The following is a 17,239-nucleotide window of genomic DNA, read 5'->3' on the forward strand; positions in this document are numbered from 1 at the left end:
CACGCACACACACGCACTCACACGCACACACTACATGATTATCACCCTCCTCCTCGTTGTCTTCCAGGTGATGCGCAACATGGTGCACTGTGCTGACCTGAGCAACCCCACCAAGTCCCTGGACCTCTACCGCCAGTGGACGGACCGCATCATGGACGAGTTCTTCCACCAGGGGGACCGGGAGAGGGAGCGGGGGATGGAGATCAGCCCCATGTGTGACAAACACACCGCCACGGTGGACAAGAGCCAGGTACGACACTTACACACACGCGCACACACACACACCACGGTTGAATATTTGACTTTGATCCACGATGATGAGTTGGTGTTGCGTAACGAAGGGAGGTCATATCTAGCCTTTGAAGTCACAGTGGCCGCGTTTGACCATGGCCCCCCCCCACCCCTCCTCCTCTTCCTCTATCACCAGGTGGGCTTCATCGACTACATCGTCCACCCGCTGTGGGAGACGTGGGCCGACCTGGTCCACCCGGACGCCCAGGACATCCTGGACACCCTGGAGGACAACAGGAACTGGTACCAGAGTAATGTTCCCCAGAGCCCCTCGCCGCCGTACGACGAGGGGGACGAGGAGGGGGGAGGCCAGGGGACCAAGTTCGAGTTTGAGCTGACTCTCGAGCAGGCGGACGGGCAAGACGCACTGACCCCGGAGGGGATGGGGGAGCCGGACGCAACCCCGGAGGGGATGGGGGAGCCGGACGCAACCCCCGAGGTCACGACAGGAGCGCCCCCCTCTGACACGTAGCCGGGGTGCGGGGGAGGGGGCGGGAGATCCCTGACCTCTGACCTCACGCTGACCACCGTGGCGACCGCGCTCCTTTCATTGCAGCGGAGGAACCTTGCAATCTGTCTCTCCGGAGCTGCCGGAGGGAGGGCCCGTCTGACTTTAGGGGCACCCCCCCCCCTCCGGGGAAGAAAAGCGTGGGAGACTCTGGGGCGCTTTGCCTCAGAGGCCCCCGAGGAATACAAAAGAGTCCAGTTGGTGTGACGGACGAGGAGGGCGTGAAGGAGCCCCATAGAAGCGCACAGGCAATGCTGTTGTGTTCGCCAGAAGTCATGTGGACTACACTCTCCGTTCTGGCAAAAACCCGTAGAGGAAGCCGACGATGACATTTAAGTCCGCTGAGGCGCGAGGAAAGACACTTGCACTACACAGAGCGACCTTCTTTTTTTTTTTTTCTTTTGATGATGTGGCGGGCGTGTTTTGCGTTGTGACCGGAGGTCACCAGGTCGCAGGTCACCAGGTCGCATCCCACATGACTGTTCCACCTGTATTTGTCATGAAGATGGTCTACTATTTTTTTGTAGCACGTATGTGCCTTTTTGACTGACCATGTCTTTTCTAAGTGATTTTTATAATTTATTGAACACGTGGTGTTTTTCGACGTTTGTTTTGTACACAAACAATATACAGTATATGTGTATCGCAATCTTTTTTGTTGTTTGGTCTTCCCAATGTAGGTAGTAGTGTAGTTTATCCTCACAAAGGTGTTTTTGGGATTTATCTTCTAAATCATTTGACTTCCTAGCACAATTTGCACTTTTTGATAGAGCAAGTGTTTCAAGAGGATTTTTTTCTTATTGTTATTCTACAGCACTCGCGAGACTTGTCTTGTAAAATTCTGTCAACAAATGTTGAATGCTCTCCTATGCAACACACGTTGATATGAATACAAGTGAACAGAAGTTCCCTTAAACAAGAGCAAAGCTGTTAGAAACCTGTCGGCTGTTTATTTTTGCCATGGTCAACTTTTGAAGCAGTCTTATGTCTATGTCTGTCATCATTGACATTTCCCTGGGGAGAAAGTTTGAGTATTGGTAAACAGTGAACAAGCTCCAAAGATGTTCTGTGAAAAGCACTTTAACAGTTTGACTACAGTACCATCCAGGAAACATGTCTCCTTCAATAAAACGTATCGCACCTGCCTCCCTAGTCCAGATTTGATCATTCCTATAGGAGACCAGTTCAGGCCAGACAAAGTCCATTTTGAGTTCACATTCAAAGAAACCTCTATGAAAAATCTGATGTCAGGTGATGTTTTGGAGCTACACATCCGTTGCTTCGTTAGGAGACGGACCCTCCATCAACAAATGCTGACGTCAAGCTGCCGTTGTTCAAGCCAGGGCCCCGGGCTGAGTTGACCATATCAGCGAACCACATCCTCCATCCTGCCGTTCTCTGACAACAAGCAACCCAATAAAACTCAACCAAAAACAAGCGACATCTTTTACATTGTTTTCAGAAGGAAGCACAGACCTACACATAAAAGTTATTTTTCCAGCACTTTGACCTGATTGATACTGTAGGTCAGTGTTGCGACTCTGTCCACACACCTGAAAGGTACTGCCATATTCCTCTTAACCCCTTGTATGCGGAGGTCCACTGTACACTACTGTACGTTACACCTCCTTTACTCGTGTGTATGTGTGTGCGTGTGTGTGTGTGTGTGTAGGGTCACATAGCAGCACAATCTCCCACCTTTGCATCCAGTCCTGTGTTGATCCTAGAACTGTCCAAATACAGTGTATTCATTATCTTTCATCACATAATATTCACTGTACATTTGGTATAATTTATATGCACTATTATTGTCAAAACAAACAAAATCTGATAGTTTTTTTGTTGTCCTATTTGATTCTAATTGGCAATATCTTGGTTCATTTTCTGTATAGTGTCCTGGAATGTAGTGAGCAGATCTGATGAGAATCTCTATTTCTGAAAAATTTAAATTCAAAATTTGTTTATCTGGAAATCCCCAAAAGTGTGTATTGTAGTGCAAATTATTGCTAGGCAATGACTGTTTCTTGTCTTCATGAGCCTTTTAAAGGCTGGATTGTTCTCCTGTTGCATATGATCATGGATCACTGCAGCTCAGCTATACAGTATGTTTCTTGAAACATCTGACTCTTTCTACGTACAGTATGCGTTTCTAACGCAATGTATGGTCAAATATTTGTGTTGAAGTAAGATTATTAAAATGAGCATGAATTACTGAATTACTTTGTTTCTTTGAATCTTTTCTTTGAATCTTTTTCTTCGGCATGTCGTTCATCTAGTCATCCATTATTCAGTCATTCAAATCAAGCTATCCAGGGAACAGGCTCACTACCAAAACTGGTTCTGACCGTTTTTCCTACGTTTGAGTCATTTATCATTGAAAGTTACTTAAATAAATTACAGTATACACATGAAAGAAGAAAACAAGAAAACATGTTTACTGTAATAAATCCATCCACTGGACTGTATACATAGGCTACTATAGTCACTAGGCCTACTACTAAGGGCATACTGTAGTTACCAGCGCTACCTTGGTCTGTCTCACCACTGTGATGAGGCAGCCTTGTTCCATATATGGGCTGGAACTAAGCCACAAGGGCCAGATCTGGCCTGTATATGGCCCAGATCCGCTTGCTATCTGGGTAAGAGGGGGATCCATTCGAATAGCCCACAGACCGACAAGGCTCCCTTTAAAGTCTTTGGGTCCCGATATGGTTAAAATGTAGTTATCCTTTCTCTCATCTCTATTGCCCTTGCTCTGATGTGAGTGATGCTCTAATCCAACGATGTGGAAACATAGGTGATGACCCTTTGAAAGGTCAGGGGGCACGTGGAGGATGCTGTATTGGAAGTGGGCCTCTCTGCGGTGATGCTGCTGGTGTGTCTGCCCCGTACTGTCCGGAGTGACCCCGGATACCGGCCACGGTATGGACTAAACGAAGAGGTTTGATGCCGTCGGTAGGCTATGCGTTGAGTCTTCCGAGCGCTCACCCCCCCATGGCCCCCGCCCACAGAAAGCAGACAGGCAGGCAGATAAGGATCTGGTAGCCACGGAACAACATGAGGGCGCATACATACATCCCGCAGCTCACATACGCACCAGAGATGCACATCAGTCCAAGCGCGTACGAGGCAGAGAACCGTGTTACAATCAGCATACCACTACTAAAAGAGGTCCCAGCCTTTGTTGTTTTTCTACAGCAGAAATATTCAAGATCACATAGCCTGCAATAGGCTACATTCGCAATGTATTCACGGTTTGAATCCACATAACTATACAGTAAGATGTAGTGAGGATGCCAGCCAGGGGGAAAAACCTCAGGCTTCTCTCGCTTTCACATTCAGAGAAACCGTGGTGACTGTTCACTGCGCACACGGGGCCGGCGTTTTCCATGCCGGTCACCGAGGGCTGCGTTGCCTTGGCGATGGGTAGAGAGAGTTTGTTTGAAACTTGACAGAGGTCCTGTGGTCTGTGGGTGGCTGACGTCAATGGCCCAGGCAGGGAGGGAGGCGGGGCTACACGGTCCGTGCAGCAGCGGGTGGCCATGGAAGGAGCGTTTGCACTGGGGGCCCCTCGCAGGCGTGGACCGAGTCGGCCCGTCGCCACTGGGCAGGCCTACCAGGGGCCCGGGGCCCTGGGCCAGGGAGGGGGAAGAGAACCACTTCCAGCTAAACAAACCTGCTCTCTCTGGATCCATTTTATGAAAATAAATGTCTTCCTGGAGCTCCCCTTACCCAGCTGCTTGTTTATAGTTTGGTTGAGCTAGCTGGCTTCCAGGACTGGATTTGAAGGCTAGGAGCCCAAGCTGCAGCTAAGAGCAAAGACAGGTGTTTGTGTGCAGGTCAGGACAGTTTTTAAAGATAATAATTACAGGACGACAGGGTCTTTTATTGGCCACACGGCAATGACACATGAACACACACGTGATTGAGCGGTGACACAGTACACAAAACACACACGCATCTTCAGCGGTCACCGGTGTCCTCTGCATTTGACCCATGCCAGCTGTCCTGGGGGCAGCCATCATCAGTGGCGCCCAGGTATCAAGTCTAAGTGCTCAGTCCAAGTTCTGGATAGGGATAGAACTGAAGAGTGATCTGGTCTTCTGCATGTTTTAATATTGGGGGTTCTATATGGAGGGAACCCAAGTGAGTACGGGGAGAACAACTGTGCACAGAAAGGCCCGGGAGGTGCGGGAGTCGAACCCAGGACCAGTTATTACATTACATTACATTACAGTCATTTAGCAGACGCTTTTATCCAAAGCGACTAACAATAATTGCATTTAACGTAGGAAGAGCCAATGTACTACTACTTGCCAGAACTCACAAGTGCATCTTCTTTCTAAAACAAGTGACTAAGAGCATAATCTAGTGCTGAAGGCAAAGTGCAAGAATCACAATCTAAAGTACAGTGCAATATAATATAATACAATAAGTGCTTAGGTGGGAGGATTGTTGTAGTACTTCTTGAAGAGATGAGTTTTGAGCCTGCGACGAAAGATGGGCAGCGACTCTGCTGTCCTGACATCAGTGGGCAGCTCATTCCACCACTGCGGGGCCAGGACAGAGAAGAGCCGTGACCGTGTCGATCGACCGCAGGAGCCTCGGAGTGACGGGGCAACCAGTCGCCCTGAGGTAGCAGACACAGACAAGTCTTTACACCTGTTGGATGATTTGATGAGGCACCTGATTGCTTTTGTGTGTGTGTGTGTGTGTGTGTGTCTGTTGTCTCAGCCCGTTCACTACAGTATATGACAGTTACATAATCCATAGAATAAGAAAAACACACACAACAGGACATGTTTGTCAGCCTTGTCTGAACTTTAATGCGGTAGGACAGAAGCTTCTGGTTCATGGTCTCCAGATCTATAGCTGACCACACAGTCTCAACTCCCACTGCCCACATTCTCCACTAATGACTTACGCTTAATTTATAGTCAGTCGACAAGTGTCGTACGACATATGTCTGTCGACAGAAAAAAATGTCGACCGACATTTAGCATTTATACTTAAGAGAAGTATCTGGTCACCTCCATGGTAACTTGCAGATGCATGGCTGATTGATCCATGGCAACGAACGTGCCTTCTATCTAGCTACCCAATCACAGCTGTGCGATGAAGGTGACGGCGTCTGTGACATTAGAAAGTTTGGTGCAAGACACCCCTGTCCGACAAAAAAGTGTCGACGGTGACGTAATTTATGTCTGTCGACACTTTCAAAAGTGTCGTATGACAAAGTATAAATTGCCTTTTACACTGACCATTTAATACCTCTCATGCAGTTTTTAAAACATAGGCTACTACAGTCACTGTAGTGATGAGCTATTGATTCATTCATACAGTGTGACATGCTTCACTTCAACTACTGTAGGCTACTGTACAGTATGTCTCCATTGATAAATCTTAGTATGCGCTGAGCTGTTGTCATGGTAATGGGGACTGGTACCAGGTTGACATTTGTGGAAGTTCCTGAGGGCTCTGTGCCCTGCCTGCCTTTAGTCAGAGGGAGAGGACATGGGAGGGAACATGTAGGCCTACGTGCACAGACACACACACACACACACACACACACACACACACGCTGAGGCAAAGGCACATTCTGTCATTTATGGTCAGTGAGGACATGACAAAGAGGATTGAAAAGTGCACAAAAACACACACGCACGCTGTACACACACACACACACACACACACACACACACACACACACACACACACACACACACACACACACACACACACACACAATCAAATGAAACCATGGCTGACATGTCAGTTGAGTGGAAAGTATTGACAACAACAGTTAAGGAGAAGACAGTATGTTGTCTCCATAAACCCAGGAAGGCAGACAACACATATTCATCTCAATATACTGTACCAGTGCATCAGTACAGACATAAATACAGCTGTGCTGAATATAGGCTAACTAGTCTTGATGGGAATGACTTGATCCAGGCCTAACACCTAATTACCGGCCTCTCTCCAAAAGCTAAACAGAATTCTCGTGCTTTCAAACGTTTGTCTATCAAATTGTCCAATACAGTGAAATATGTTCCCGCCCTGCTCTTCGGTTTGCCAGGCTCGTAAATCACATCACCTGTAACCACTCCCGGACGCTGTCTTGATTAGGAACAGATGAATGGCTGTCCCTGTTTCACACGGGTTTTCACGGGACTCTCGGCCAGAGGCATTCTGGGCCGCTCTGTGCCCTGTCAGTGGAGCGTGTGGGAGGAATACAGAATGAGGGCGTCCGCTGAGAAGAACGACGAACTTTCTCACGGTCAGACCGCGGCTGCAACCTATGAGATGCCAGCGAATTGTTGGAATCTTGAAAACACCTCCGCTGGACCAACCAGTATATTAACTTCACAAACACATTCTCAAAATATCCAAAGATGATAAGACGGTGTTGACAAGTAACCCGCTGAGTAGACTAGTCTAAAGGCCAACTAGGCTACAATTCCATGAAAGCATAACCATAAACTTTGGCCAAGTGTTTTTACTTCCATCTATCCATGTGATCTGAGCAGAATAAACCGTGGAAATAACCCCTATATAGTGCGTTTCCTCTGCATTCTTTATAAAGTTAGTTTAACTCCAATGTTGTGTTTTGTTGTGGATTCCAGTAAATGATCTGAGGGTTTGTGTGTGTGTGAGTGTGTGTGTGTGAGTGTGTGTGTCTGATCTGGTTTCCTGTGTGCCCACTGAGCTGTTCTGTCTAGCAGGAATGATAAGGCCCAGAACTTCCCCCATGCCTCCGCCCTGCAGCGGCCAGAGCTGCTCGGGCCCCAGAGACGTACGGCCCTTCACGTAGGCATGAGGCCCCGAATGTGGCCATGGCTTCACTTTGCTTCTTGGAGCTGATCGGGGATGCAGATAATATGGGTTGTTGTGACTAGTCTGCCCAAACCCAAACTGATTGGGGTCAGATAACAGTAGTGTGTGTGTGTGTGTGTGTGTGTGTGTGTGTTTCTGCTTGTTTGTGTGTCCGTGTCTGAAAGTTAAGTGTCTACCAGTGTTATTGTGTGACATTGGGCACTGGGCAGACAGTCAGGCCTACGTGCAGATCAGTGTGCCACAGGGGATGCCCTGCCCCGTCTCTTATCCCAGCCATTTCACACTAATTTGCTCTCTCTCTCTCTCTCTCTCTCTCTCTCTCTCTCTCTCTCTCTCTCTCTCTCTCTCACTCTGTCTTCATTTTTAGAGGCTGTTTTTTTTTTTTTTTTTTTTTTACAGTCATAGCCTCTTTTCCATGTGATGTAGAATGGCCAAACCCACGTCTGTCTGTCCCTGTTGAGGGCTGGGTTTTTGGACCCAGTCCTGTCTATTGTGAAGCCTGAAGGCTAAACCTCTCCAGTGCCACCAGTAGAAGTAGGACATGCTTGTCATGGAGTCCATTAGGCTTGTCTACTGTAGTTATATGATAATTCTAAAGAGGAACTCAACAGTTTATTTTGGGCCTTTAAAACTTTAGTAACGTTAATACTAGTTCATTTAGTCCATTTTCGTAAGGGTTCCTGTCTCCATTTCGGGGAAATTTGCTTCAAATTAAGAGAGTTTATCATTGCCAGCTCCTTGATGACACACAAGATTTGATCCAAAACACCAAAGCACAATTTTAACCCACGAGTAGCCTGCGTTCTCTGTGGATTTATGAGAATAATATATTTGGATCACTAGCGCCATCCTGTGTCAACTGGAGGAATAAGAGTTATTTGTTGTAATCGCTTCAAGTCTCCATAAAACTTCACGTGCAGTTTTTTTTTTGAAATACAATGACAGTTGGAAAGCCAATCGATCAGCCAATCTGATCAGCTTGATTAGACAGAATAGGCTACTGATGAGGATGTCGAAGATGACAGTAGTCAACAATAACTGTCACACACCACAGCCCTGGACACATGTGATGGATGCCAAAATCGTGGAACAACAGCGTCAGTGAGTGTAAGTTAAGAAACGTGCAGACAGTGCAAGTGCATCCATCAGCAAATGTATATTCTCCGTATTTCTCATTTCAGTTTTTCATAGCGTAGGCAAAATTGGTAGGCTAGCTACTATAGCCTAGATGTTGAGTTTTTGTAGCCTATTGTCAAACAATAAAAAAGCACTATATACAGTAGGCCTATCTATACACATATATACACACACACACACACACACACACACACACATATATATATATATATATATATATATATATATATATGCTGTTGCTGTACGCAATCATATGACCATAGAGAAAGCCAACGTGTTTATTATTACATCACTATTGAATGACGTATTTGGAATCTAGAATGTAAAAGTCTTTAAATACTTTTTCCAATCCGTTTTGAGGTTATTTGTTTGTGTTTATAGGCAACTGGTGCGCTATACGTTTATGATAGCATGGTCCTGGTAGGTATAGCCTATTCAGGGCTATACCCGGTATAGCCTACCGCCCAGGACCATTGCGCCATATCACTCGGTCTACATTAGCGCATCTACAGACAATATTATTTCGTTACTCGCCGAAGTAGCCTAAGGATATTTTTGGAAAGAAGAAAGCCTTTTCTCCGAGGTGGCTACATTGTGGATAACTACTAGCCCCCCTTTATATAACCAGGCCAGGTCCAGCCTGGCTTATGTGCATGGCTGGCTTCTGTTCAGGACTGCTAGAACGGAAGCTAGTCATGCCACTGAAATAGCTGTGAATTGAAATGACATGAAATAATGTCTGATAAATTAAGATAGGTCTTGTCGCCTGGACACATCAGTTCCAATGCTTCCAATGCTAATCCAGCACAATAAGAGCGGGATAGCTAGTTAGCTCATGAGCTCACAACAACTAGCAGCAGCTTCCATAACATTAAAGGTATAATATGTAATATGTGGATTATTTCCCCCATCTAGTGTCTAAAGATAACTGCAACAACACAACGTATTGGTTGCCAAAATGCCAGAGAATGCACTGTTTCAGTCATACTGTGATAAGATCTTCACTCCGAGCGGAACATAACGTTACACTAATCAGTAATCACAATCAAGTATTTCAGAGTGCCAGGTAATAAGTTACGTTAGATGCGGTAGTGTGGAGATAACGTTAGGTTTGGCTATGCAGATTCCAAGAAAGATAACGATAGCTAGTTAGCTAGCTTACCGATCTACAGTAGGACCCCACTCATCCAAACTTCAGAGATCCGAACCTCCCGGTCTACCGGACAGGCTTAAAAAACTTTTCTTTTTTTTTAGCCTGCTATCTGGTTACTGGTGGGATTTTCATTACAGTACTGTATCCTACTGTGAATAAAAACAGAACTGTATGTAGACCTACATGTTGCCTGTAGGCTGTACCCTACTGTCACGTTTCATTTCTTTGCTTAATGTCAAGCGCAAAATGCAAACGAGTCTGCTGCGAGAGCTGCATTTCTTGGTAGCCAGAAAGCGCGTCAGCAACCTGAAGCAGATGAGCATCGAGTCATTTTTCGTTCCCAGTTAATGGACTTCAGGAACACAGGCGTGTTGTGAGCATGTAAATTAGCCTATACTAGGCCTACTGTATTTGTTAAATAATAGCCTACAGCCTAGGCCATGTTAGCCTACATCGGTTGTTTTAGAGACTTTCTTTTAGGCTACAATAGCCTAAGACACGACAACTTGTCCGTCATTTCATTTATTTATTTCTTGATTATCATTTGCTCTAATTGTTCTAATGTTGGGTTGTTTTTAGGCTATACCATTTTCAGTGTTTCCTGTGGAACTGATCTCTTGAGCTGTGTTCGGAATCGCTCCCTGTTCACTATATAGTGCACTATATAGGGCGTCAGCTATTTTGTTTGTAGTGTCCGAATTCTCCACGGAATTTTCGTTCCCTATATAGTCCACTATTTATTACCCACAATTCACCTTGATTTGCAGGGAACAGTGCATGTACCCTACATTTTCTCTGTTCCCCAGGTAGTTCACTACATGGTGAACCCTATATAGGGAATAGGGAGTGAGGGAACGAGGGAGCGATTCCGAACACAGTCTTGGTGTGGTGGTGTGTGAAAAGAGTCAGGTGTGAGTCAGATTTCGAAACCAAAGCAGGATCGGAGACCACCCTTCTTCCTCCCTTGTTCCTCTCTCCTGTCCCCTTCTATAAAGATGGCCTAACTTATCTCGTAAGGCTGGTAAAGTCCTAGAGCTTAAAATGTAATTAATTACATGTAATTGGACGGGATAAAACAGTAACCACACAGGCACTTCATAAATCATATGGTTTATAGACATATTTTAATCAGATGTATTGTAGGTTACCATTATAACAGCAGCTGTTATAATGGTAACAGCTGCTGTTTTCTGTTATTTTGATTGGCACTTTTTAGGTGGCTGGACGAACATTAACGCAAGCTAGTGTTAGTTCAGCCAGCCAAAAAGACCGTCGCACAATCCATCAGGCAGCGCTGTACCTGACTCGCACAAAAGTTGCAGAACCTACTCGCGCTTGTGGTGTATGTCTCCTTGACAACGCTCGCTTGAAGGGATGACTGACGGACAGACAGACAGCAGCGCGTAGCTCAAATGGAGCAGGCTCCGCTTCGGCTCAAACTGTATTTTCAGATAATGTTACGTAACGTTAGCAACAAGGCCAATTTATCATATTTATTTTTTACTTGTCTGATCAGACAACTGCATGAGGCATTCCTATTGGCCGAACAGAGTTTACAGGTCCCTGGGAAGCGGGCAAAACTGTTAGCCTACTACAGGTAGCTTGCCTTGTTCCTTAATCCCCCGGTGTGAATTGATTGAATCGTGATAATCGATTCTGAACCTTGTGAATCGGAATCAAATCGATTCTTGAAATTCGAATCGATACCCAGTCCTACTTATTTTGGTGTGCTGGGACTACTGCCTCTTGTGGTGCCAACAGAGAAATGCAGGTCAACATTCAACGGAGGGAGGGAGGGAGTGATAACCGGACAAACGCTTTCCTAGGTACGCTGGCTTACAGCGCACCTACTAGAGAACTACAATGCTTAAAAACACATGTAAAAGCGGATTGTCCATGCTATCGATAGTAGCAAATACACAGTAGGAGAAAAAGTTAATAAAAACGTAAACTTAAAACCTAAAAGATATTTTATGAATAGGAGAAAATAGTGGCCTTTTAGAAATCTTGCCCACAAGCAGTTTTCACATGGTGTTGCAAAACTCCACTTGGCTATATTGTTTTCAAAACACCCAAATGTATTTAGGCCTACTATAAACTGACAACAGCCCTCAACACCAGACCTATGAGAGTTCTTTCGCTGATACCCTGAAGATACACTAACTACCGTACTGCATGCAGATCTCTTTATTTGACTTGGGCTAGTATCTCTCGTTTGCTGCTACGACCTGTCACTTTCAATTTTGACCCCTAGAGCCGCCCTCAGAACACTTGGGTGGCGAAGTGGCACAGACTCAATTATGTAGGGTCTCTCTCCAGACTCATATTACATTGAGTCGCTGCGCTCCGCATACTACATGACAGTAAATAAAGAACTCTCATGGGTCTGGCGTTGACACTATAGCTGCCTCATTGCCCCCAAGGACTCCTAATCCCTGCCGAGCTGAAGATAGCCTGCCCTTACATCACCGGTATTGACAAGAAAAGAGCAGCGACAGTCCTGTGTCCTGGGCCCAGGTGTAAACAGTGTAATCCCATTAACGGTTGCTCGTCCAGCAGCACTCGTCCGGTCAGGACGCAGCTCTGTTTACATGCCTGGCTGTGCCCGCGTGGTGGACAGGAGGCTGCGGGTTTGGGAAGCGTTTTTTTTTTTTACGGATGTGTTGTAAATGTGTACTTTTCCTCCACACCACTGCTTCGCCTTCATCTCTAGCTTATTTAAAACTGAGGGAGGAAAAAAGGCGTGAGGTGTGAGGGTACATGTCCCCACCCCCCCACCCTTGGTGGAGTTTAGTGGGGTGAAGGTTCATGCTGGGAGAGGTTTGCCAAGAAGACCAGCTCCAGAATCAGGGCTTCCTCCTCAAATCCAAATGTGAACCCACTGACATTGAAAAAGAATCAGCAAACCCTCACCTCATTGACAGTGCAGTGTGGGAGTCAGAGGTAAAGAGGCCTGGGAGACAGATGACACGCCAAGAAGCAATAGTCTGTGGGGGGCTAACTGCTCTATTGTGTCCTCTACTCCGAACCCAGTAACCCCCCAGTAACCCCCCAGTAACCCCCGCACTCCCTCCCAACTGACCTCACCCATCTGTCTGCTCAACGCAGCAGAACGATGGTGGTCTTCTCTGCAGCTGGGATAGGGTCTGAGTGTAGCCCCTCCACTGAGCAGTAGCTGGGTAGGGTCTGAGTGTAACCCCTCCACTGAGCAGTAGCTGGGTAGGGTCTGAGTGTAACCACTCCGCTGAGCAGTAGCTGGGTCTGGAGGCCCGTGGTTACTCCCTGGATGAGGGACCCCTCCAGCCGAGCTTCTGGAGAAAGCTGACCCCCCCCCCACCTCTCCTCTCCTCATCTCTCAATCTCTCTATCACAGACCAGTCAGTGTGTGTGGCTACACCTTTCTTCCCCCTGTGTGCGTGTGTGTGTGTGTGTGTGTGCGTGCGTGTGTGTGTGTACGTGAGCTGGCGATTGTTGACAGCGTCATAGTCGGCGTGACGGTGATCATGATCATCCTGTATCATCAATAAAAAGCCTCCACAGATTGTTTGATTCACAGACTTAGACTTTATTAAGCAGACGCACGCGCGCACACACACACACACACACACACACACACACACACACACACACACACACAGGAAGCTCACGTCTGGAAATAAAGATGTATATTTTATTTAATTTGGCACACGTAACATCATTCTTTGATCATACTGTATCAACACATGCAAAAAAACAACAACTATTATTTAGTAAATAATGTTTTTTGTATGTGTGCAATGGCACAAAGCGTGCGATGAGTGTGTATCTGGATGTGAGTGTGTTTGTGCTACAGAAAAGCTAAGGGCTAAGGCACTGAGGGAGCAGAAGCCATGTGACGGAGCAGATGACTGCAGGGATTGGCTCAGTGTGGCTGTGACATCAGCAAGCCTCCCCCTCTCTCCTCTCTCTCTCTCTCTCTCTCCCCCCGCCTGCCTCTCACTTCCTCCGCCTGTTTTTTTTCCTCCTCTGCCTTTCCTCAGCATCCCCCTCTCAGAGATGGCGTGTGTCGATGCTGCCGGGGCGTCCGCCGGGGCTTAACGCGACGCTAAAAAAGGGCCCTTCCCTTCCCCCGATCCGCTGCAGCTGCTGGCCTCCCCCGGGCCTGTGTCTCCTCGGCCGCGTCCCCCTTCCTCCCAGCTCGCCTCCACCCCCCCACCCCCCTCCTCCAGCGCCCTCCCGCACCGGTGCCTGGAAGCTAGGGCCCTAGGGGCGGAGGGAGCCGGAGCGCCGCTTCGCCCGGGAAGAGCCAGGTCCGGGGATCCAGCTATGCCCTAGCCGCCGGCGTCCTCGAACCGCTCGGAATTCCTCCGATCTCCGTCTTGTCTGTCTCCCGCCATCCGTGTGTGGGGGGGGGGGGGGGGGACAGGGGAATGAAAATCTGCAGTCATGATGGAAGGTAATTATTTTGTCTGCTCCTTTCTCCTCCTCCTCCTCCACCTTCCCTCTCCGTGTCCTACGGAGCTGTAGCGCTCGGTTCTGCTTCTCCGAAATGATGGCTCGTTTGGCATGTTTTTTCCCCCCCCTGTAGCATGACGTGGCTCTTGAGTGTGGGTATGTGTGTGCGTGTGTGGGCGTGTGTCTGTGTGTGTGTGTGTGTAGAATGATTTGTAAGGGGATGATTGAAGCCCACTGTGGTGCAGCACCATGGGGCTGACATCCTGGCATGCGCGTGTGTGTGTGTGTGTGTGTGTATGTGTGTGTGTGTGTGCGTTTCTATAGTTAATAGTCTTGTCTCAAGGTTATCCACTGAGGCTCTGTTCAAATGTTTAATATGCTCAATCTTGGTGAAGCCTATTTAGTCTGGGATGATTTCTAGTCTACCTCATCCAAACATGTCCGAAGCAGGACCGGCTTATAGACCTTCTCTCATCTGACCTAAGCCTTCTTGTTCAACAGACATCAGATGCGCTGTAACATCACTGATCTTATTTCGCTGGTCTCTCGGTTGGGAAAGCATTCAAAGGCATGATTGCGAACTGTAGGTTTTGTGAACGATAGGGTCGTCTTTGCGTTCATAACCAAGCTCTCCTGACACCGTCTGTGTAAACGACAGCCACTGTGAGACCTCGGTCAGCAGCGTCGAGCAGCTAGACTACTCCTCTATATCTCTTTTATGGCATCATAATGCTTGGTGGTTCTTCGACGTTATTAAAGCGCCTGCAGGCTTCATTACGTTCATTTGTTTGTTGTCTTAATTAAAAGCAGACACTGTATCGCGTTCATTATGTCTTATCGGCTTAACGTTAGAAGTGCATAGGACTGTGTGGGACATACTGTAGGTCTCATGTGAAGCCATCACTGATATTCACTGGTATTGATAACTTTGCCGACTCGAAGTCTAAAGACTTACTGTAAACCACTGAATTACATTAATCACGACTGACAGTTATAGTTAACATGATTAATTACAACAATCCCTGTTTAATTAGTGCCTGAAGGATTCATTCGGTCAGACTTGATAACTGGGGTACAAAGCAACATTCTTACATTCTGTTGCGTAGCGTACAGTCACAGATGAATCCATGCTATTCTTATTATCTAACAATGTATTATCCAGGAGTCGCGCTTGCGTTTGGTGAGATGTACAGTAGAGCGTATGTAGCTGCCTTAGGTAGAGAGGGAGACATGTCATAGGATCGCCTCGATGGAGGTGCAGCGTTGCCACCTAATACATCATGGCCTGGCATGCCCCCTCGGCGCTGGGAGCCAGGGGTCTGTCCTGGCCCACCGGAGTTCGGAGGGATCCATTAGCGCCCGAGCGTGATTTCACACGCCCGTTTGGGGGTTAAGGAATTCTGACACGCCGTACACCAGAGTCAAGTCTCCCCCCCAAGAAGGACTCACCGAGACGGCAGGGTCGACAGGGTCTACGGGGGCTTTTTTGGACTCGAAGCTCGGCCCACTCAGTAAACGGCGTCACTCGGGGGTGTTGGTTTTGGTCCAGTTGCCCTGATTACAACTCCGTCGCTGTCGCCCGGTCGCCCCTGAGGGCGCTGGCGTCTGTTCTGGCCCAGAGTGGCCTCAGAGGCGTTCAGTGATCACTTATGATCACTTATGATTGGGTCTCTCTTCCCAGTTTAGCAGTTCTGGAAATGTATGCGTCCAGTAGTTTGTTACTAAACACTAATGATTGAGTTTCCTGTGAAATTGATGATGTAATTGGTTCAAAGCCTCTCTTTGTGCATTGGACAGACCTTTTCTATACATGCGCGGAGAAGTTGATCTTGGATTTATGGCTGTTCCTCCTTTAAATTCACTTTCATTCTACCTTCCCTCATCCCCCTCATCCCTTGATGTCTGTTATCCTCTGTTAATCGTATTCCCTCTCTCTCTCTCAAACCTGGTTTCTCTCCCGTGCTTCCTGGTCAGGACTGAAAAAGCGGACCAGGAAGGCCTTCGGGTTACGGAAGAAAGAGAAGGACCCAGACTCCACGTGAGTGTGGCCATGCTTCTCCGCGCGCACCATGAATATGTTCAGCTGTTCAACTTCAACTCTAAAGACATTGGAAACACTGCGTAATCAAACGTCCTAGGAGCAACAATTGTGTGTGGCACCTAAGATCACCTACAGTCCGCTGACATGCATAATCATTTGCTGTCCCCTGTCTCTACAGGAGCTCACCTGACAAAGAGGGTGCTGTAAGTATTACAATAATACTTAGTACTAAATTATAATACTTAGTACTAAATTATAATACTTAGTACTAAATTAGTACTAAATTATGTGTCTGTATGTTTGATCGATCCTTATATACACCTTTTATATTCTGTCATGTTATGATGTTTCCCTTCATTAACAACCAATATCTTCCTGACCCTACATAGCCTTTCTATAGCCTTCTGGTCAACAGTATATGCTCTTAAGACACTCTCATTTCCTAGCTTCACAAAACCATCCTTATTTTGCGAGCTTACATTCCCGCGAAACAGAATGTAAACGTGCGAGATCAGCTGTTGTTTTGTTGTCTTTGTTTTTACGAGGTGACTCATACTCTTGACTTTTTATCCTTTATCTCAGAGAAAGACCAACGGAGCTCCCAACGGCTTCAACGGAGAGATCGACTGGGACCGCTATGTGAGTCCCCTTAGTTCACCACAGTCTCCGTACTCCGTCTGCGTGTTCTTGGGAGCACACGCGTGTGTGCGTGTAGTCTGTCCGTCGGTCGGCAGAGGGGATGACCGTCATGCCACGCCGCACGGGAGCGGAAGGGACAGCACGTCCCCGCGTGACTCATGACGACTCCGACGCCGAACATCGGGAGGAACGAGCGTCC

The 17,239-nt window shown here is 47.1% G+C and overlaps 2 protein-coding genes across 2 annotated transcripts in view; both read left to right on the forward strand.

The window, feature by feature from the left end:
• The window catches only part of LOC311325409 (3',5'-cyclic-AMP phosphodiesterase 4B-like), a gene marked incomplete at its 5' end in the record, with an annotated part of 28,844 nt that extends 25,924 nt beyond the window's left edge, over nucleotides 1-2,920 (forward strand). Inside the window, 2 exons of the mRNA XM_084458101.1 lie at nucleotides 68-250; nucleotides 428-2,920. Coding sequence (XP_084314227.1) covers nucleotides 68-250; nucleotides 428-763 — 519 coding nt within the window. The 3' untranslated portion in view covers nucleotides 764-2,920. The remainder of the gene's footprint in view (nucleotides 1-67; nucleotides 251-427) is intronic.
• Nucleotides 2,921-14,340: 11,420 nt separating this feature from the next.
• The window catches only part of sgip1b (SH3GL interacting endocytic adaptor 1b), a gene marked incomplete at its 3' end in the record, with an annotated part of 11,852 nt that continues 8,953 nt past the window's right edge, over nucleotides 14,341-17,239 (forward strand). The window contains exons 1-4 of the mRNA XM_084458263.1: nucleotides 14,341-14,361; nucleotides 16,335-16,398; nucleotides 16,580-16,604; nucleotides 16,984-17,040. Coding sequence (XP_084314389.1) covers nucleotides 14,352-14,361; nucleotides 16,335-16,398; nucleotides 16,580-16,604; nucleotides 16,984-17,040 — 156 coding nt within the window. The 5' untranslated portion in view covers nucleotides 14,341-14,351. The remainder of the gene's footprint in view (nucleotides 14,362-16,334; nucleotides 16,399-16,579; nucleotides 16,605-16,983; nucleotides 17,041-17,239) is intronic.

Source organism: Borostomias antarcticus (genome assembly GCF_949987555.1).
Source record: "Borostomias antarcticus genome assembly, chromosome: 24".
Classification (NCBI taxonomy): Eukaryota; Metazoa; Chordata; class Actinopteri; order Stomiiformes; family Stomiidae; genus Borostomias; species Borostomias antarcticus.